This window comes from Etheostoma cragini, chromosome 17 (genome assembly GCF_013103735.1).
Source record: "Etheostoma cragini isolate CJK2018 chromosome 17, CSU_Ecrag_1.0, whole genome shotgun sequence".
NCBI classification, from domain to species: domain Eukaryota; kingdom Metazoa; phylum Chordata; class Actinopteri; order Perciformes; family Percidae; genus Etheostoma; species Etheostoma cragini.
Window position 1 is genome coordinate 21,831,563 of NC_048423.1, and position 22,889 is coordinate 21,854,451.

At 38.6% G+C, this 22,889-nt stretch overlaps 2 protein-coding genes across 4 annotated transcripts in view; one reads left to right on the top strand and one right to left on the bottom strand.

The window, feature by feature from the left end:
- Nucleotides 1-10,304, bottom strand: part of LOC117960945 (kynurenine 3-monooxygenase) — a 23,014-nt gene extending 12,710 nt beyond the window's left edge. For both annotated transcript variants that reach the window (XM_034899268.1, XM_034899269.1), the window contains exons 1-6: nucleotides 10,179-10,304; nucleotides 9,813-9,882; nucleotides 9,459-9,556; nucleotides 4,753-4,842; nucleotides 2,842-2,890; nucleotides 887-974 (exon numbers count right to left, since the gene is read on the bottom strand). In XM_034899268.1, coding sequence (XP_034755159.1) covers nucleotides 887-974; nucleotides 2,842-2,890; nucleotides 4,753-4,842; nucleotides 9,459-9,556; nucleotides 9,813-9,882; nucleotides 10,179-10,238 — 455 coding nt within the window. In that variant the 5' untranslated portion in view covers nucleotides 10,239-10,304. The remainder of the gene's footprint in view (nucleotides 1-886; nucleotides 975-2,841; nucleotides 2,891-4,752; nucleotides 4,843-9,458; nucleotides 9,557-9,812; nucleotides 9,883-10,178) is intronic.
- A 1,417-nt stretch (nucleotides 10,305-11,721) lies between these two features.
- The window catches only part of ide (insulin-degrading enzyme), a 32,917-nt gene continuing 21,749 nt past the window's right edge, over nucleotides 11,722-22,889 (top strand). For both annotated transcript variants that reach the window (XM_034899233.1, XM_034899234.1), the window contains exons 1-10: nucleotides 11,722-11,961; nucleotides 12,985-13,169; nucleotides 14,294-14,501; nucleotides 16,178-16,347; nucleotides 17,474-17,596; nucleotides 21,109-21,221; nucleotides 21,446-21,608; nucleotides 21,812-21,904; nucleotides 22,074-22,165; nucleotides 22,804-22,884. In XM_034899233.1, coding sequence (XP_034755124.1) covers nucleotides 11,777-11,961; nucleotides 12,985-13,169; nucleotides 14,294-14,501; nucleotides 16,178-16,347; nucleotides 17,474-17,596; nucleotides 21,109-21,221; nucleotides 21,446-21,608; nucleotides 21,812-21,904; nucleotides 22,074-22,165; nucleotides 22,804-22,884 — 1,413 coding nt within the window. In that variant the 5' untranslated portion in view covers nucleotides 11,722-11,776. The remainder of the gene's footprint in view (nucleotides 11,962-12,984; nucleotides 13,170-14,293; nucleotides 14,502-16,177; nucleotides 16,348-17,473; nucleotides 17,597-21,108; nucleotides 21,222-21,445; nucleotides 21,609-21,811; nucleotides 21,905-22,073; nucleotides 22,166-22,803; nucleotides 22,885-22,889) is intronic.

The window sequence follows — 22,889 nt, forward strand, 5'->3', positions numbered from 1 at the left end:
AGACAGAGAGCGCTGCTCAGTAGTGCAGAGGGGACCACAACAAGTCAGGGACAGAGTTTTTTCAAGAAATCAAGAGGGCCGCAGATTTACAAGCAGTAACTTTTACATGCAAATGAAGAATGGAGAAAAGATAAGCGGGTCTTGGCTCCTCTACAGTGAAAAAAAGGAATGAAAAGGGGGAGAACAAGGGTTGTGGAGGGCCCCATGCCTGGGTTTGCCTTAGGTCTCAAAATGACTAAATCCGGCCCTGGGACGGAAAACTCGAAAATGGCTTACTGCCAAAAAACTAACTACCCGCGTAAAAACCCTGTGATCAAATGAAACAGTGTGTGCTCCAGCATACCGTTTTAACAATTCACGTCATGGGAATGCTAATACCCACAACTGAAAAGACCTGGAGGTGTTTCAGTGTTAATTGGGCTGGAAATTGTGTGTCCCATTTAACCTACCTCAAGGACAATCAATTACAAAAGTTACTAAAATGTCACACACAGAGGCTTCAAAGGCAATACGTTTATCACCGTCCCAGACTAGTTAACATGTACAAGGCCGGGCGAGGGGACAGGATCAATAAAGCCAGAGTAAGCAAAAAATCCAAATGAGCAGATCTTGCTCCAAGATTACCCTCCAAATAGTGTGTGCGTGTCTCTGCTGCTGTTGGTGTGTTTGTGTGTGTGTGTGTGTGTGTGTGTGTGTGCACGCTGGCGGTATGATGTGGTGAAATTGATTGACAGAATGATTGGTCGTTTCTATCTTCTTTCTAAAATGTGGGAATTTTTCCTTTTTTTCTTTGGTACTTTTACTTGCATGTTATTTTTAATGCAGGACTTTTATTTTTACAGTACTTTTACTCAAGTGTGTGTGTGTGTTGTACAGAACTATTTACCTGGCAAAGGTCATTAGCCCTGTTTCGGCACTCCAATCCTGCAGTTTGTGATCAAAGTTCAACTTTGTGTTTGGATACGTCTCTGCCTCTGTGGGAGCAACATGTTAGAAAAGGAGCTTACATTACAGACGCAAGCATGACAAAGCAGGGTCACGAGACAGTTAAGAAACAGGCTGTAAACAAACAGTTTACACGTTCACCCCTGCTGAAGGAGAATGACTTTAGTTGATTAGCATGAATCTCATGTACAACATAACTTAGCAGTCAGTGTTTCTGGTTTTGTGAAAAAAATGATGTTGAGATTGTCACCTTTTCCAAAAATCTCTTTATCTCAATGTCCAGTCCAGTAGCCTGGATCGGCACTGATAAGAGCAGCGGCTTTGCCATCAGCCCCTTTTTCAGCACACATAATTAAAGACGGACCATGCTGTCACACATGATCTCCAAGCGTGCACAGAGGCACTTCATTAAATAATAGGCAACAATTTTTAGCCTGAAAAGACTGACACATCCCCAGACATGCTCATTTAGTTTGAAGAATGTAACGCACTGGGAGTATCTGCGCTCGATATGGCTCAGCTCACTAGCACAACAACCTAACCAATTAAGGGTGATTGGTGGGAGGAAAGAGTTAGTCTTTTTACTTTGAGCACTGTGCACAGTTCCGGGATAAAATATAGATTAAGGTTACAGACTTCAAACTCATCTAATGCTTTCAAAAAAATTTAAGGATATGTATTAAAATACTGTAAAATATGCTGTTTGTAACAGTGGACCGGGATCCTTTAAAGCAATACTACTGTAAGTCACTTTTGAAAGAAGAAATTCTTCCTTTTGCGAATCCAAACTAATAAAGTTAATTCCTCATATTAAAAGGCATGTTTGCTCAATTCATTACACTAAGGGTTTTAGCTACTACAGTACATCTTCACTCTGCTTTTTATAAACTACAGGCAGCTTATGTTAGCTAATATTAGCAATCTTTGGATGGATATTTTGGTTTACTGATTTTATGGCTGTGTCCAGAACCACTACCTCATTCACTCACTCTCTAATCCCTGTATAGTCCGTTTCCAACCGGCCAGTAAACCATACTAAGACCAACTAACATCTGGCTTCAGTCTGCTGTGGGTAAGGTTACAATTTGCATGTGGATCATCATCATTGTGCACCATCTCTGCAAGGTGTAGCCATTGACATTGCTATAAATTATGCTCTACTGTAGTTGTGTTTATTGTTGTGGTTTGATAAGATATTGTTACTGCTGGCTGTAATTCAAATTGCCCCTTGGGGATAATAAAGTTACCTTGACCTTGACCTTGATTGTGTTTCATTGAGGTAATATTGCAGGTTACTATGCAGTGCATAAAGTTCACACTGTTTGGACCCCCATAAAATGGGGTAAATATAGTGCACTTTATAGTAAAAAGTGAGGGAATTTGGACACAGCTGTTACCCATGGATGTTACTTGTGGCTGCAGTGGCAGAGATAGTTATTAAGTCTCTCTTTTAAAATGCATAATGTACTATTAGGGAACATATTAGGAAAAAATGGGATTTGGGGTGTTAATTTGGGTCTCTGGTGCTTCCAAATGCATACAAACTTTGAAAAGTTAGTATAGAAGGGTGATGTCTCACACTGTAGCTAAAACAGAGACCCAAACAGGATCTGCAGCAAGGTGCAGTACGACAGAAATCCGGTGTTTTTTTGAAAATGAAACCATGGAAACCTATTCTGGTACAACCTCAAAATACAATTATGAACCTGAAAATGAGCAGAATATGGGCACTTTAAAGTTCTGATAAATAAAATAAAAATACAAAGTTAAGATATGAAACTGAAAATCCTTTTTAATTTTATTTTTTATAGATTCATTAATCAGAATCCTTATAAATGTAGTGTAAAGTGTAAATGCGCCAAGGCTACTTTGGCTGAAGAATAGACAAGTTCTTACCTGTTAGCAGCTCTTTGTTTAGATTGGCACGGTCTACTGACAGGATGTACTAAAAGGAAAATAATCTGTGTCAAAATCAAATTCTACTAGTACTACAGCTTGACAAACATAACTGCGACACTTTTTAATATAAAAAGGAAATAGAAAGCCTCCGGGATTTATTCTCTGTCTCCTGCATTACATGCTTTTACTGCTTTTTTGGGGTATATTTTTGTCTTATTTATCCATGTGAATCACCGTGAGATTAAGTGATTTCTGCCAAACTGCCAGCAGTGTGAATAAAAGAAACTATTTTCAGATTAACCCCCAACCGGTCGAGGCAGATGACCGCGCACCCTGAGCCATGGTTCTGCTAGAGGTTTCTGCGTCTTGAAGGAAGTTTTTCCCTGTCCTCTGTCGCCTATTGCTTGCTCTTGGTGGGAATATTTTAAAATTAAAATTGAAATATGTGCATGCTTCCGAACACACCCATGCACACCCAGCATGTGAGATCTCAATAATAAATAACTTATGTGCTATTAAAAAGTGTCAGACTCATTTTAGTTCATTGGCCACACCCCCTAATTTGATCTAAAGTGGGCCAGACCAGTAAAGCACTCCTGAAAGAGTTTCTTGTCAGCTTGATGTTGCTGCTACAACAGCATTTAAGGCTATTAGGGGGACAAAAAGTTATAGGGAGAGAGGGGTAACATACCAAGAAAAAACTCAAACTAAATTTTCGAAAAAAGAACATGGATATTCTCTGAGATTAAAGTTGTAAATTTGGAGTTGGAATTAATTACTTCTCAGCAATTTTCACACTTTGCATAGTCATCCACTCTTTGGCAGGCCGGTTCTGGCCCACGGGTTGTGTGTTTGGCATCCCTGGATTAGATGGGCCCCGAGGAGATTCTACTTTGAAATCTTGCTAGCTTTTTAACATTACCAACCCTGCCTTTAATGCATGGCAGTGTTTCCTCTAGAATTTTTTTCAGCGTCCAAAACGTTTTGACGTATTTTTGAACATCAAAATTAAATTGATTTTAGGCACAGTTTACCACTGAAACAAAACACTGAGTGAACATAGCTATATTTTTCATGTTGCACCCCCACTAACCTGGAAAATGCTTTTAAAACCGTAGCTAACTAGCTAATACAGCGTGTGAGAGGAATACAGAGTCTTCTGCAGCGGGGAGGCAGAGGGGCCGCAGCGTTCGCTAAAATTAGCTTCTTGTCCTACCTGGGGTCTGATTCATCAAATTTAGTGTCCATTATGCTATTTACAAAAAACTGTAGCTGCCATTTTTCACGGGACCCGCGTGAGTGCGGATTTCATGTTGCGGCTTTCGTTGCTGTTTGTGACTTTGCCTAAGGTTGAGTGACAAGTCGTACTCCCCCTTTTTTTTCACTTGGTTGCCATTACTTCGCGGGTGATGACGTCCTGTCACTGGTCCAGTTGCTCAGGGAGAAAGAGTGATACAAGTTTGCTTGAGTTCAGTAGAGCAGACGGCTCTGCAGAGTCGTGTAGTTAAGAATTTTTGACTTTTTGTAAACAGCTGATTGAGTGGTTGTGCCTGTCCTATACCATGGCGGCAGACATTTTACCGTGGCGGGCCGCTATCAACATAGAGGAAACACTGCATGGCTATGTTGCAGGACATCAAAAAAATCAAAAAAATAAAAATTAAGTCTAGTTCATTGGTGAACGACCGTAGTCCTCCAATTGGCAAGGAGACAATATGTCAGTTTAGTTGTCCCGGCTCTTTCTTTGTTTTGCATAATAAAGTATTAGTTCACATTATTGTGAACTTATGTGTGAATGGTGAATGGTTCCTGTGGGATGTAAAAACGCTTTGAGTAGTTGATAAGACTAGAAAAGCGATATATAAATACTGTACATTTACATTTACATTATAACAATGGCCCTCTTACCTGGCCTTTCCTGCCATAAGGGATTGCAAACTGTTTCCCACTCACGGAATGGATCATTCTTGCATACATGGGGATCCCCTTGGAGACAATCTGAGGAAAAAAGATTAATACAGGGTATGAAACTTTAAAAATGACATGCATAGACATTTAGAATGCATTATTCTGTATTGTGTTATACTTTGCATTGGCAAAAATCTATGTTTTAAGTCTCAATTTACACAACGGCTAAGTGGATCTTGCAGGGAATCGTGCCAGGGACAGGCCAGCGAGTCCATGTGGTCAGCCAGAATCTGCCCTTAAAACCTCGTAAAGCAGGCCTTGTTTTGTCATGCTGAAAAGTTATGCAAGTGTAAAGGCCTGAGGCAGAGTTCTGAGGCAAGCATAACATGCTCAGTGCAGCAAATGTGGACGAACAAAAAAATAGTGCTGACCTCAGATGCCAGAATAAATCATTTTGAGCGGCCTGCCAGCAAGGAAAGCTGAGTGGACAGATTCCCTTGGGCTCGGCCACATCTCTAATATTTCATTATTAGAAATCCAGTTGAACAGAAAATTAGGGGTTACCAGCAACTTGCATCCACCTTGGTCTATGATGTGGTTTATGAGGAATTATACGGTAACAAGGGCAGGAATAATAGACGCACATACGTATATGCTACCAATTTGTTTCTTCTTTCTTGTTTCTTTATTTCTCCATCTTTTGGACATATGAACAAGCAACTTGGGGTCACCTGGCCCCTGCAGCCCTGAGAGAAATAATTGTATTTGATATGTGCCAGGTCCAGGCTGCATGTCTAGTGGCACTCATGACTTTTTGAATGAATTCATGTTATGATAGATAATAGAAAAAGAATGGTCAAAAATTTAGCATTGATTCCTTGTCAGCCACAGCCTGTCCCAAAAAATGAAAACACTAGCCTTGCTAAACGTCAGGTCTTTGGTAGGAAAACCATTTTTAACAAATGATTTTATTATTAATCACAATCTAGATTTTATGATTTTAACTGAAACCTAATAATAACAGTGCTGTTTTCAGAGTCAGCGCCCCTTAACTTCGCTGGTTTGTTTGGCTCATTCCAATGTATGCAAATACCTTGTGGAAATGTTGCTTCTTTTGAGTATTTGGCTCTTAAGCTAAGGTCCTCCCCTCAAGCTATATTTCTAAATATCTACGGGCCACCTAAATACTGTGCAACCTTCTTTGATGACTTTATTGAACTGCTGTCTATAATCTGTATTAACTTTGACTGTTTAATAATTGCTGGTGATTTTAACATTCATGTTGACAACCCCCAGGACAGAGTGACTGTGGAACCTTGGAATGACTCAGCATGTAACAGGGGCCACACACAATAAGGGGCATACTGGACTTGATTATGTCCAAGGTTCTGAACATTTCCAAGGTTGTGACTGACGTTGCTCTCTCTGATCATCCCTGTGTTTTCTTTAACGCTACTTTATCTGTGCACAAAAGTGTCCAGACAAAGATAATATGAAAACGATATGTATCACTGACAACACCATTGAATCATTCATTCAGCTTTTCTCCTCCACACCCGCCCTCTCTGGGGTCTCAGTCACTGAGTTTATTGATAATTCCAACTGTAAAATTACAAATGTTTTTGATGCCATTGCTCCTACTAAGGTCAACGCTATCTCTGGTTAGAAAGGATCTCCTTGGAGAAATGTTACATGCTACCGGTGAGAACAGAATAAAGAGTGTCGGAAAGCTGAACGCAAGGGGCTAAAAACTAATCTCCAGGTCCAATTATAACACCTATAAAGAGAGACTTCCCCTTTATAATTTGGTACTTAAGAATACAAGGCCTACGGTTGGGCGATGTCCCCTATATTGGCAGTTGACGATGTTTACAGTAAAACTTTGTGATGGACAACGATTTTGCGTCAGGGGGGTGTTGGGGTATTTCTTCTACTACCATGGGCAGCTAACAGTTAACATAGAATCGATCATTTAAATGTCCTCTGTAAATAGACAGTATTACCTGCTGTTTTCCCAATGCAAGTGTCTTGGCTAGTTTTTTATCGTGTGTCTGACAGGGTGGGGGGCGTGTATCACGAGGGTGGCTCTCCATTGTGATACTGGTCAACCATCACAATGGACTATAATATCGTCAATAGGTTAACAAACCCTCTTGTAACAGTATAATCTCCGCTTTTGTCTACCAAGGCCTGCAATGACGTTGCTTCCGTCTTCAAAGACAAAATTCCGAAGTTTAGACAAACGTCAGTGCCTCCATATCAAGTCGAGGATATGTGTTGTCACAGTGTTCACGCAAAACAAATTCAAGGGGTGGGAATCTCTTGGAACCTCACGATTCAATTCTAATTTAGAGGCCAATGATTCGGTTCTTAACCAATTATCGATGCAACACATTTTTTTATGTACATTGCCATGCATGATTTAAAACAATATAGAAATCTGAGTTTGTTAGATTTTGACATATACAGTATTTATCAAACACAAATTTTAATTAAATGTTTTGTCTGAGGTTTTTATTTTGTAGTCATTCCATGCCTAAGCCTCAAAGAGACTTGTGTAAGTCACCTTCTCTCACAGTAATCTTCCATGCCAGAGGCTCAGTCATGTTTAAAGGTGGATAATTGGCTTCTTAGAACATAAACCCTAAGGTTGTGTAATGTGAAGCCTTTTGCTGTTCATCTACTTTTTTGCCTAATAATTGTATGCATTTCTTATTAGATCATGTGTACTGTTAATATACATATCCTTATTTGGTTTTCCTTTTGGCGATTTTTGTGGGGGGTTTTACACTCTTGCCTAAACTCTAATTTGTTATCCACTAGCCCATCTTCTTTCAATCACTCTTTTTCCTGATTTGCACAAGTCTGGAGACAGTTTTAAATCAACACATTTAAAAAAAAAAACATCTTGATATTCTACCATCAGATGTTTTCAAAAATGTTTTGAATCGTTTGGCTTCTGAAATTCTAAAGATTGTAAACACTTCTTTTCTCTCAGGTATCTTCCCAAAAGCCCTACAAAACTGCAGTAATCAAGCCACTCTTAAAAAAGAACAATCTAGCTACGTCACTAATGGACTAGAGGCCAATATCACATTGACCACACCACAGCACTGAGACGGCTCTTGTTAAAGTGTTTAATGACATCCACTTAAACAGATAGTGGCAAAATTTCAGTTTTAGTATTACTTGATCTTGGTGCTGCATTTGATACGGTCGACCATGACATATTACTAGACTGATTGGAAAACTGGGTTGGCGTTTCTGGCTCAGTACTAAACTGGTTTGAATCTTCTTTAAAGAACAGGGTCTACTTTGTGTTTATAGGTAATTATGCCTCTGAGCATGCAAATATGACGTTCAGAGTTCCCCAAGGCTCCGTTCCGGGGCCTTTTCTGTTTACCATCTACATGTGTCCACAGGCTCAAATTATGGAAAATTACAAAATAAGTTACCAAACTTATGCAGATGGCACTCAAATTTACATAACCATATCGCCTGGGGACTATAGTCCACTACAACAACGGAGTATGTGCATTAAAAAAAAATAACTGGAAGTGCCAGAACTCACACCAAGAAAGTGGATCACATCACTCCAGTTCTGAAGTCCTTACACTGGCTTCCTGTGCCTAAAATAATTGATTTCAAAATACTTTTGCTAGTTTATAAATCACAATACGGTTTAGGGCCAAACTACATTACTGATCTGCTACTACACTATGATCCAACCAGACCTCTCAGGTCGCCTGGGACAGGTCTGCTTTCTGTGAAAAGAGTCAGAACTAAACAAGGGGAAGCAGCAACTTAGTTTTTATGCTCCACATACAGTATGTGGAACAAGCTCACAGAAAACTGCAGGTCTTGCGCAACTCTCAGTTCTTTTAAATCAAGGCAAAAGGTCTTTCTTTTTTGATGTTGCCTTTCTTTAAATAATTGTTCACTTCTTATACTGAAATTGCACTGTTGAAACTGTATGACAATGGTTTGTTTTTGTGAGATTAGGGCTGTGGCCATTCTGGGGGTATTTCTGACCAGGAAACAAATACATTTCTGAGAATTTCTCCGAAGTTGGTGTTAAATAGATTTTATGGTAAAATCTACAAGAAACAGTTGGAGCTGTTCAGGATTTTGCAAAGTTTGCCATGATTAAACTACGCCTTATAGCGATGACTATGTTGTAGTGTAAAGAGCAGTACTTCCACTTTTGGTTGTAGGTAACCAGAGTACAAATTCACATGATCATGCGGGGCACGTGGTGGATGAGATGGTAAAAAAATATGGTTCTGCCTGTATAGAGGGCCTACCTGGTCAACAAAGTTTTGGAGTTTCCACAAAATGCTTCACTGAGTACAGGAAAATTGACAGGTCCGCCTCAATTCTCAGTTCTTTAAAATCCAGGCGGAAGACCTCTCTTTTTGATGCTGCCTTTTTTTAAATAATTGTTAATTTTACATATTGAAGTTGCATTGTTTAAATTATATGACAATCTTATCTGCTTTTTTGTTTTTTGTCGTTTTTAAACTGCTCTGTAATGTTTAATTTCATATACTATACATTAACTTTTACTCTCGTATTTTATTGTTTTAACGGCTCTTTATTGTCTTATGTAAAGCACTTTGAATTGCCTTGTGGCTAAAATGTGCTATACAAATAAAATTGCCTTGCCTTGCCTCTTAGTTAAACAGTGAATATTTAAATCATCATACCTTCTCCTCCATTCCAACATGCTTCAATGCTTGCCGGCCCCTATGAGACAACGCCAGGTTGATGCTTCTTCCTTTCACAACTTTGGCTTTCCGGATATCTGACCAAAAACGCTGTGTTAATCTTGTGAAATTTAAGTTATCTTTTGAAAAAAATATGAGTTTTTAACCTCAGTGTGTGTGTGTGTGTGTGTGTGTGTGTGTGTGTGTGTGTCTGTGTGTGTGTGTGTGTGTGTGTTCACTGTTCAAGCTTATTGAAATTTTGATGTGTGGGCATATTCTTTACAGAGAAGAGTGATGTGATGTGAATGTTATTTAGTCAGAAATGTAGGGTTTAAAGAGGGTTTTGAATAATACCTTCCCGAGTTTCAAAGACTTCCACATCAAAGCCTCTTCTGGCAAAGAAGCAGGCATTCAGTGCCCCAACCTTAAGGATGAAGGGGAATAAAGACAGTTATTTGAACAACTTGCCAAAATCACTGTGCTTTGCACTTTTACACATAATTATAAAATACCCAGTAAGCACGCATACTGTACCTTTGTGGCAACATATGTGTGCTTACTGGATATCCATCAACTTAACAATAAAAACACCACACAAGCCGCATCCATACCTAAACACTCTTTTGTAACCTTAATTTTCTTCAAGTCCATGTGCAGTCAAGAGATCATAAGACAAGAGGTACAATACATTGATTCATCACTTTAATTGGATCTTCTTACCAAACCACCGCCCACCACTACAACTTTTTTCTTGGTTGATCTGCTGGTTGTTTTCTCCATTGTCCTTAAGGTTCTCTGGTGATCTGATCACTGTCCAGTTCAGAGTGATTTACAGAGGTAGTGGGTATTATGCTGCGTTCATTCAACTGGGAATATCAGGGAACGCCCCCGTTATGAGCCCGGTCCGCGCAGAATCGATGCTGGGAAACGCCGGCTTCTCAGTTGATTTAACAGCTGATAGGTTGAAACGCAACATGATGACGTTTCACATTGTGTAACGTGTTTGAACCGGAAGTGTTTTACCTGCTAACTTTGGCTCATTCTGTACAGGACACGTGTGGCTGTAAATAGCCTAACGTGAAGATCTCAGAGAGACTAAATCTGTTCTATTACGGATCATATAGCCTATGCCTGTTGTTAATTAACATTAGCAACAAATCACATGTAGTGCATTTTGAGAGCTACTCTGTCATAATTAAAACAACTGGAGACTGTGTACAAGCTGATATGGGTCTGATAACATTTAATTAATTTGGAATCGGACCACAGTGTTTCTGTCACTTCCTGTTCAGTCTAAAGGCTGCATGAATCGGCTGGAAACTGTCCGACTTTATCGCGGATTTTTGTCACCTACCCCGGCTGCTGCCACCTGCTCTCGTACACCTTACAGGCGAGGAGCAGTTCATCTCGAACGGGCCTGTTTTTCCGATGTCCATGAACGCACCATCATCCCATGAACGTCGCTCTCAAATCAGTTCCCTTTTCTTTTACTGTCTATTCTTTAAAGGGGCGCTTTAATATAATTATAACCTGTGTTTTGTCATTAGGCCTATTAGTAAAAAGTAAGACAATATGATTACAGCAGTTATTTTCCAACTGTAGAGTTTCAGATGACAAGTGTAACTGCTCCCTCAATGAATCAAGTGATAGATGGACCCAGTGACTGTCTTTGAACAAGTAAAGGAATCTGTCGCCATCTAACGGCTGTCTGATGACAGCAATGTTACTGGCTACACAACGACAACTCAACCCACGCATGGACTGTACATGCACATACCGGTAATACACACACCCAAAATCAAAGAGCACGTGTGCAGAACAAAGTTAAAATCTCTAATTTGTTTTTACATAAACTATTTCTTTGTATTGCCATGTTCATCCTGCATATTTTTTAGAATATGCAATGTGACAAGAAATGGCAAACCTCTCCAACTCCCAACAATTATGTTATCCATAATTGTGCAGAATACCCCAAAAAATCTTACTTAAATACTTCAGTAGCTGTTGAAAAAAAATCTATCCACCTTGTATTGTATAGCATATTTATTTGATAATTTTGCATTATGGTAATTTCCCACAGTAACTAGAATGCGTAGGGCAAAAACTGGAAAACCTATTTTTGACACGCTGAACGTAAACGGAAATCCAAACGCAGGGTACCTAATCGATACCAGAACCAATGACACGACATAATTTCCTAAATATGATAGACATTTTGCCCGGTTCCAGTCACTTTAACTTTGACTATTTAATTGATGGTCATTGTCGTTATCGTTGTCACATGGATCAGTCAGTGAAATCATTGCAGAATTGATAACATGCCATGTCAAACTACGCTCTGTTCTGTGCTCGATTACTTTCGCCTATTCAAATATGGCGCTGTAAAAGCCAAGGTTTGTTTTTCATGGGCGCAAAGTATGTTTAAGTGCATTAACCGAACGGCCCAGTTTACGAGATATATCCAGTCAGCAGGCAACTGTTTCTGTCTTATCCAAGAGTTTAGGTAAGTTTTGTCAGACAAATGTCGTATCGTTTTGTTGAAAATAATTGAGATATTTCATACCAAACGATTGGCTAACGTTAGCGAACGTTAGAACACTAAAACCGGTTTGTTGACCCTAAATTAAAATCCCTGGGTAGGCTGAAACGGTTAGCTTTGTTGCTACTTGGGGTGTAGCTAAAACGGTTTTTGTTCGGAGCTTCTGTATAATTGAGTAATTCTAATACAACCACATGGAATTAAATAAAACCTTAACCACACACTTAGAAAAACGAAGCCAACTGCCACTGATAATGGGTCGCTTCTCTGGAGTTTATAGTGCTAATGTAGCAAGCTAACGCTAAATTTGCCTTCTGTGAAGGGGGATTATTTTAGGTAGCTAGCTAGCTAGCTAACGTTAATCCCTGCCGTGTTGGCCGAAGCAAATGTATTCGTGTTTTCAGTCAATTTCCTAACAGTATATTGTTTTTGTTTTTTTTAGGAAAATGTTATTACTAACGTTTACGTCTCGCTAGCTGACGGTACTTTGTCCTATACAAGCAGTACGTTGTAGCAAACTTTATCCAAGTTCGTAAGGGTTGTATTTCAGACCTGTTCATTACCACGTCATAATCCTCTAAAGGTGGTCTACATAAACCAAAGTTTGCCAACAGCAGCCGCTTTCCTAAATATGTGACCGGGTGCATGTAACTGCTGCACTGTAATAGATTCTGAAGTGAATGTCCAATTGACCGAACATCAGTTAAACCCCTGAATGACACACTAGTGGTGGTTGTTTTGTGAGTTGTGGCTGAATCTAGTTTTTGTATAATATACGCAGTGTTTTGTCCCACAAAAAATGTCAGATAGGATTTTTGTCCCAAAGGCGTTCTGTGTCTTACCAAAAAAAGATATTCGAATCGCCCTCAATACTAAAATCTCCCCAGACCACCATGTAAGATCAGATCAGAAAATAAACATGGCGAGACAGACTGTTTGACTACTTTGACTAAACTTTGACTGTACATTTAATTCCCTCCACTGAAGGCTGGTGTCATCCTTGCCACTCAGAATGACCGACCAGGCTGTGAATAGGGTGGTTAGTGAAATAATTCGCTCTCCCGAGGACAAACGGGTTTACAGGGGTTTGGAGTTTACCAATGGCCTGAAGGCCATGCTCATCAGTGACCCAACAACAGACAAATCTTCAGCTGCGTTGGATGTTCACATAGGTAAAGGGCTTTCATCACTTTTACCTTGCCATGTGGTCATGCTTTTTCATTTGGCTTTCCTTACCTTTGGAAAGCAATAGAGTAAATTTATGCACAAAATGTAACTACATATTTGCCTTGTAGGCTAGGGAAGTAGTCCATGTTTTAGTAAAATGCATGGGATCAAATTGTGTACTTTGCAGATTGCCATAATTACACAGCCTCAATACTGGCCCTACTCTTTTTGCAATGCCTACGGTAAGCATTTTATAAAATCTCGTTAGCTAGTATTCATGTAGCCATGAATACACCCCAAAACACAATACTGTCTGCCTACCTGGTGTCTCATTTACATATAAGATGGCTGCCCAGAAAAAATATATGACAATTTTTTTACTTCCATCTATATGTCATTTCTGACTCAGCAGTAGTAGATTGCATTTACTGCAGGAGGAGGAAATGATGGTGATGATGAAATACTTAATACCACGTTTTCTGTGGACAATGACATTTTAAAAACATCATACGTCTTCCCTGCTTTGGCCTCTGCACTGCCCTTAACATGATCACAGATATTGTGAATTTCTTTGTCGGCATCCGCTGGCGGGCAACTCTTTCTGATAAAGAGGCAGAGTTGCAGCGATAGTGAAAGTGAGGAAAAATGTTACAATGAGCAAGATTGCTCTTAATTATTTGGATCATATTATTAATATGTTGTTTCTATGTGGTAATTAAAGTAATTGTTTGAATAATAACATAACAATACCGGGTTTGTCCTGCATAGAGAAATTGTTGGTGCCCCCCAAAGAGGTTTTAGCCAGACCCATGAAGGAAGGAAAATTGCCAGCACAAAAAATTTCATGTATTGAGATTAAAAATGGCAATTGATTATTTGGTGATTTATTAACAATATATACATACATTTGAACCAGTTTTTATAATTGGGGTTTTATTTACTCAAGCATGATATACATTTTGTTTATCAAATTGTCAGAAATAACAGGAACATGAATAGATTTCGGTCAAATAGGCTAACAGACCTATTCCCTTTACTGTACGTGCTTACTGCATTGCAAAGTCATCCCCCTGCTGCAAGCTACAACTTCATCAACTGATTTTCTGTGGCTATTCTTGTTGAATTTCAGGTTCATTATCGGACCCAGGGAACATATCTGGCCTGGCACACTTCTGTGAGCACATGCTGTTTCTGGGAACAAAGAAGTACCCCAAGGAGAATGAGTACAGCCAGTTCCTCAGCGAGCATGCAGGCAGCTCCAACGCCTTTACCAGTGGAGAGCATACCAACTATTACTTTGACGTATCCCATGAGCACTTGGAAGGAGCACTAGATAGGTACTTTCCTGTTCATTTTGCCATGTACAAAAAGTAACTTGTCTTATATTAGGTTGCTTTCAGAACTACCTTGTTTGGTCTGTTAATACGAACCCTGGAGCGTTTGGTAGGATAGTCCGGTTCGTTTGGGGCAGTGTGAAAGCTCATCCAAACTCTGGTCCACTTAAAAACACGAGTCTCGGTTCACTTCCAAGTGAACTAGAGTGCGGTTCAATTTAGGTGTCACACTTGTTCTCTACAAATGTTTTTTATTTTTTTTATTTGACAGCAACAGTACATATTTATGAACATTGCTGTAAATATGCAAGAATTTGCAAAAAGGCTAGTTGTTATCTGTAGTCCCTGGCGAGATGTTACAATAGACTTGCTAAAAGGAAGAAGACAAGACAAAATGCAATTATTGAAATGGGGTGCAAGCAGCAACTCGTGGTCAAATTAGTTTGACTAGTCCTTAAAATCTTGTCCCCCACATTTCATACATCAGGTAAAAGTTGCAAGTCCTTTTCTTTCCTTTTAGGCAACCAATGCCTTTGTACAATAAATACAGATATTATCTCTGTGCCTAAGTGCTTGTTATTTTATCAGTATACAATGTTTTCCTTAAGAGTCCTGGTGTTAAGCCAAGTGAGCTGCCTGGTCGTTTTCTGTCTGTCTTTGGTTACCAGACCCAGCTGCATTGTGTTCTCTTGTAACATCCGCATAGTTCCTACCCCCCACTCAGGCGAGAGACGTCAGTGTGTGACTGATGTCATCAACCTTGCAAGGTCTCTGCTCCCACGCCAGCTGTGTGGTTTGCAGAAGACAGTTGGCCGGTGTCAGAATCTAACCTATTTGGATAAGCTTACCTACTTGTAAATGAATGATAGACTAGCAAGAACCTGTTTGTGTGGGCTAAATGTTCACCTGCACCAGTGAATTGTGAAGGCCATTTGGACTGTAGTGGTAGGAAAGGACGGTGCAGAAGAGTATTTTGAAATATTGATGATATAGCATTGTGTCTGAAAGGATCATATGTGTTGTTAGCTGGACCCATTATTATAACCATACCCTTGCTAAACTAATCAGAATGACTGTATTTAAATTCTTATTTGGCCATTAACACGTTAAAAGCAAGATTATTTGTTCAAGACTCTCTAATTTGGGCTGAACAAACACATTTTGGAGGGTTCATCTGACTAGAATTAACAGCCACAAGAACCTCATAATAAAGATTCAAATACTTTTTTTGTCAGATGATATGACTTGCGTAAATCTGTTGCATAAACCTTCAAATCTACTGCAAAAGCTGACTTGGGGCGTAGCTTTAAATACATTCAAATGTTGTGTGTGCGTGTTTCTCTCCTCATTTGCTTGGCAGTTGCTCTCACTTTGTACTCTGTTCTGTTGAGGTTTTTCTTTGTCCCAAAAGGGCAATTTGTATGCAGCAGGAAGACATCACATGAAGAATATAAAACACAAACCACACAACAATAGATACAAATAAAAACGGCAGCTTTAGTCCGAGTTAAAGAATACATAGTTGTGTTAAAATGATAATGAAAGTTCAAAAAACTACAAAAAGTGTATACAGTCTTAAGTAATATTATCTGCCTAAAAGTTTATTAATTGTAAACTAATGCTAATAATGAACTATACTGCTAAATGTTTCCTTTACTGTCATTTTGCAACCTCTGTAGGTTTGCCCAATTCTTCCTGTGTCCACTTTTTGATGAGAGCTGTAAGGAACGGGAGGTGAATGCTGTGGACTCTGAGCACGAGAAGAACCTGATGAATGACGCCTGGAGGCTGTTCCAGTTAGAAAAGGCCACTGGCAACCCTGACCACCCCTTCAGTAAATTTGGAACAGGTAGAAAATCTTGAGAGTTGCCACCAGTGCTCAATTCAACTGTATCATATGTTTCATTCTGACCTTCTGCCTATTACTGTCTGCCTCCGTGATATGTAGACCTGATCACATCTGTCAGTGTCAGTCTACACTACACAATTGAATTGGAATAGTTTGTGTTAAAAACACTGAATGTTTAAACAAAAGTACCATGTATTGGCAAGACGATCTAATTATGCATATTATGGTCCAGTCCACTGGACTATTTACATATTAATGTAAAATAAAAAAAGTTAGGTTTTGTAATATTTTAATTTATATAGGGTTATGCAGTGTTTTAAGGAAGTGTCATGCCCCACAGAGATTTACACTATTAAAGGTCCCACGCATTCCTCTGTGGATTCAGTGTTTTGATACTTTCATAGTATTTATGTAGCACCTCAGCCTGCTTTGTAATTGCAACACAAAATATGGTAATCTCACTTTTTTTCCGTTTAGATATTTGGCAATATAGTACCTCACTTTAGTCCTGTTTGGTAAACAAAAGAACATGATGGTGTTTCTATAGCAATTCATGCAATTCAACCCACCGTTTTGTTTACATGCTACAGCTTTGTTCTTTGACATCTTTAACACATTTGTGCATCCTAATTATAACCATTAAGATTCACTCAGGTAACATGTAACCGTTCTGATGGCAGAAAAGAGACTTTACTCTTTGGGCCAGGGAATTTCCAGATCAGAGTGATGTGTCTTGAAATGAATAATCGTTTAAAAAGTTTATAAAAGTTTTATATTTTAGTGCCCTGAATATTTAAATGCAGTTCTCAAGAAAACCTTGCTGACATATATCTGTGTCTGCATCCTTTGCACAGGGTGGAACAACGATTGTTTCTCTATTTAGAATACACTGATCATTATCTCTCCATTCCCCATGATGCACTGTACTCAATACACTGCTCATATTTGTGGATTTGGTTATTCAAACTAAATTGATAATTGCATTTAGAGAGTGAAAGTGAACTTAAATTATTTCTAGTTGTGTAGAACTAGCAAAACATGATCATTACATGTGTACTTTTGTCATGGAGAAGTTTTGGTATGATTTTTGAAAAACAAATTTTCACTGTTCATTCAATCATTTTAGGTAACAAATTGACCCTTGAGACCCGGCCGTCCCAAGATGGGATTGACATCCGTCAGGAGCTCCTGAAGTTTCATTCTACATATTACTCCTCCAACCTCATGGGACTGTGTGTGTTAGGAAGAGGTAAGAATTAGCCTCTCACAAACATCCTGTTTAAATGTTGCACACTGAGTCTTGTCAACCCCTTGTACTGTCAGTTACACAAGAGAACAAAGAGGAACAAACCATGCAGCACACAGTCATGTATGACTTTGTTTATATGGCCTAAACCATAATATTTCACAATTTAAATATAAACTATAGTTTACAATATTAGTATGATTTAAAGTAACTATACAAAGGCTCCTTGTAAAATCAATTGTGTGATGCTGTGCCTTGTTAAATTTAATTTATATTTAATGCTGGTTGTAGTATTTGTTAAAGCAAAGCAATGAAATAGCACAAGCTAAAATAGTTTAAAAAAAGTATAACAGTGGTTATTATATTACAAAGTTATAGGCTTGTAAAAACTATTGAAAACTGGCTATTGATACACTGGCCTGCTGTAGGGGGTCTGGGAAGAACTTGAACCAGAGATGTCTGACTTTGAGATCCAGGAAGATTTATTTTATTTTATATTTAGTTTTTATTTATTTATTTATTTGTTTGTTGTATGTCACGTTACATGTGAAGTTGGATGTGGTTCTGAAATATAAGCAAATAATTTGACTTACTATGAACATTTACCAAAACTAAATGTTATAGCCACCATATAACGAGAAACAATACAAATTACAAAATACAAAAACATACTACATTAACTTCTCTGTAATAATTAACATAGATGTAACATACTCAGTAACACAATCTTAAGGGGCGGCTGTGCCTCGGTGGTAGAGTGGTTGCCTGCCAATCGGAAGGTTGGTGGTTCGATCCCCGCCCCTGCAGTCATTGTCGAAGTGTCCTTGGGCAAGACACTGAACCCCGAGTTGCCGCCGGTGCTGCGCATCGGAGTGTGAATGTGTGTGAGTGTATATCTGATGAGCGGGTGGCACCTTGTACGGCAGCCCCGGCCACAGTGTATGAATGTGTGTGAATGGTGAATGTTTCCTGTAGATTTAAAAGCGCTTTGAGCAGTTGTTAAGACTGGAAAAGCGCTATATAAATACAGCACATTTACATTTACATTTACAATCTGAGAATAAGCCACATCTATTACAGCAGACATATCCACGACGGTGCAAACAGTCATTTACATCTTTTTATAGCTAAGCACGTGGCTCCACAGCGCTAGTCTGTTTATTGGCGATTGCACCTTGCTAGCAAATTGCCCAAACACAACCTGAATATCAACACGTGGCTGCACAAGTTATATTCAACAATATGCAAATCTATCAGCTATGCAGTAAGAGACAGCAACATTATCAAGGCGATAATCTCTCTCCCCCCCCTCCCGCCAAATAAATGTCAGGTCGTAACATGGGCTAAACTTCAACATGAAACAGAACACATGTTATCATAAGAAGATGTATATAAGATATCAAGGCAGTCAAACACAGTTTAGCGAGCTACAGAATAGTTTTAACTCAGTTTTTGGGCTCCACGCATCACTTTAACAAAGAAAAGAAAAATGTCCGCTGCTACTTTATTTCCATTCTCCTGTCTGAGCAACTTCAGGAACCTCTGAAGCTGGGAAGGATTAAACACAGTGCTTCCACATCGTGGTAATCAATCGCGATAATAAGAATATTTTAATTGAAAAGGGTAATTGTTACCGTCAACATTTTTACCATGGTTTACTATAACATAGGTGATCAAGGTTTGTAAAAATATCTTCCCATTGGCCTTTTACTAGTTTTGACCTTTTGTAATCTTCTGTAATTTACACTTCACAAACCTCTGCTTCCTTTGTGGTAAAAGTAAAGCAACATTTCCTGTCATTTTGTCTACAACAGTCTTTATGTTAGAAGGACAGAAACAAATATCTCAAACTACATGATATTGTAGAGTTGAAAATAAAAGGCAACATGGGCTTCTCAAAGATGGGCTTACATTTTTTTATTGTCAATAAAACATTTTTTTTTTATTGTTAATCTCAGAAGGATTTTTAATAATGTGTCTATGTTAGGGTGCCACATACCACCTATTTTAATTGCAAAATAATGAATTTCTCAATGTGCAATCTAACGAATACATGAATAAAAATAACCACGTTTAAATTCCAATCCGGATTCAGGAAGTCACATTCTACCAAATAATACAGATAATGGAAATCTCTGTGGAATGGTGTTACTGGATCTGTAATAGGCATTTGATGTGGTGAATCATGAGAGACTGATTGCCAAACTTGAGGCCGTAGGGGCGGACAGCTCCACCTGAAGGTGGTTTAGGTCTTACCTACCAGGGAGGGAACAACAGGTGGTCTTAGGGGAGTGCTGTCTGAATCTCATGTTGTTAAATGCGATGTTCGTCAATGAAGGATTCTAGATCCGTCCTTATTTTTAACATACATTAATGACATGGCAGACTCCTGTTCATGTGAACTATTTCTGTACGCTGATGAGTTGGGACTTCTAGTGTCTCATAAACACCAATCCACTCTAGAAGTTTGAAGGCCTAACAATCCGACTTAAAGAGAGGCTGCAAACAGCACAGAATACATTTATAAGATTAATTCTGAGCTTGGGCCATAGGTCTCATTTAGGTAGATCATAATTTGGCTCCCTGTTGAGTTTTGTGTTACTATGTCAAGACTTGCCATGATCTATTAAATATTATTTGGTAGTGTCAAAAAAAAATTATCATGCCTTATAACTAAGGTAAGCATTATATCTGACCTGTAACCCATAGCTTTAAGACAATGTTAGGAAAAAGAACCTTTGCCTATATATGGGCAGTTGAGTGGAATAAGTTAGATCGGCAAATTAAAGTAATTTCCATGCTTAACGCTTTCAAAAAGACAGTCAGTATTAGAGAGGGTTAAGGAATAGAACAAAAGGCAAAATACCGTTTTCTATTTATTTAAGTAAAATGTTGTATCATGTCAATGTTTATCACACACTCTGTAAGGGTCTTGTCTTGCCCTGATGTTGTGCTAAGGACCACAATGGAAATAAGCCCTGGACTTTATTGTGTTTTTATCCTTGATTGTATTGGATGTCTTTTCCTATGTAAGGCATTCTTAATGCAATTAAATAAATCAAATCAAATCAATACATAAACAGTGCTATTTTGTGTCTGTTCTTAAATGAAGAGCTATCTGTTATTAAAAGAATTGTCACTCATGTTCATTATAATTGGCAAAGCTTTCTCATCTGACTTGTAAGAGACATACAGGTAAATGCTTAGAAGAACATCCAAGCACAATTAATAGGTCCAAGTGGCGCTGTTACTTAATAGCTCAATGTCTAGTGAGCTTTATTGTGCATTTGTTTGTCAGAAATATCATTGGAATGGAAGCGTTTTGTGCATTCTGGAAATACTATATTGATGGTCAAAGTATTATAGTTGTAATAGTTTCAATGAATGCAATGTTAAAATCTATCCTTTGTTTTATACTGTTGAAACGTTTCATTGGGTCTTCTTTGCATTCATATGAGCTTCTTTGTTGCCTATTACCTTACGTAAATCTGTGCTTTTTTCCTCTTTTCCTATAGAATCATTAGACGAGTTGACCTCCATGGTGGTTAAGCTATTTGGAGAAGTGGAGAACAAGAACGTACCTATCCCAGAATTCCCTGAGCACCCCTTTCAGGAAGAACACCTCAAAGTGAGTATTACTTACCCTGCCAATGCTTCTCACACTTAACACTCTTTACTGTAATGTATGGCCATAGTCAATATTTAATGAGTTTTCAACCCAGTTAGACCATCCTGATTGGCTGTTCTCTATCTGAAAAGATAGTGGGAAAATGTATTTAGGCACTACATCATGACTCATCAAAAAATGTTTTCTAAACTATGAGTCACCTAAGTAACACGTTTTTTTCACAGCAATTCTACAAAGTGGTGCCTATAAAAGACATCAGGAACCTGTATGTGACTTTCCCCATCCCAGACCTACAGAAGTACTACAAATCTAACCCAGGACATTATCTGGGACATCTGATTGGTCATGAAGGACCCGGAAGTCTGTTATCTGAGCTCAAATCTAAAGGTAGGACACAAAGGTTGTTGAATTTAAATATTGTTTACATTTTTTTTTATAATGACCATTTACAGAATAAAATGCTGAATAAGTCCCATTTTATGATTTGATGTATTTAGTTTTCAAGATGTAGTATTAAACTTATTAAGATGTTCAATTTTCATTCTTATGTTACGTTTGACAGAAAATGACCATGATTAATTTTTTTTCAGGCTGGGTGAACACACTAGTGGGAGGGCAGAAAGAAGGAGCCAGAGGATTCATGTTCTTTATCATCAATGTGGACTTGACTGAGGAGGGCCTCTGTAAGTAGTACAGCCGACTCTACATTAACCGTAGCTCATTTACCATATGCTGTTGTGCTTTGCATGTGGTTGAGATTATTTCTCTTTTATTTAGATTTGTGTATGCATGAGTAAATGAAATGTAGATACTGTTCAGTGAGTTTTGTTTTTTTATATATTATAACTGCAGTGCACGTTGAGGACATCATCTTCCACATGTTCCAGTACATCCAGAAACTGCGTACCGAGGGACCACAGGAGTGGGTGTTTGAGGAGTGCAAGGTAATTAATGTTGTCTGTTCAGCGACATTTCAGACAGAGGGGCAGGACAAACTTGACCTACTTATTTCTGGTAAGCGGAGAAACTAATAGAGCAGCACCGACTTTGATAGCAGAGACTGATGGATTCAAACCTGCCAGCTATTTTCACCATCTTGTCTGCTTAAACATAGCCACCATTTCAAATGAAACTGGATAGTACTATTTTTCTATACTACACTGTGACAGTTTGTTTCTACTAAAATTGTCTTTCCTAAAGGATTAGAATAACATGGAGATTAAGTTCCTATATTTTAAAATCTAAAAAAAAATCTTTTTTTGTAATTCTTTATTTAAAGTATTTTTTATATGTTTACAGAAAACAAGACAAAGCACACTGTGTCGGGTACTACAGTTAATTTTACGTGATTCTGTGTGTTTAATGTCCACAGACATTAACAGTGACGCAGCATCCATTTCATCTGATATAAAGAGTCAGTTTCTTCCATTTTCTGAGGAAGATTGCTCTTCTTGGTCTTAGAGAAAAAGTTATCCTTTCCATTGTAAAGCTCTCCTTGATTATGTCTATCCACTGTTCTGGCTTTAAATGTCTGTTATATGTGCTGTGATTTCACTGGTTACATCTCTTGCTCTCTCTGTAGGATTTAAACAAAGTGGCCTTCAGGTTCAAGGACAAAGAGCGACCCCGTGGCTACACTTCCAAAGTGGCTGGTCTTGTACACGTAGG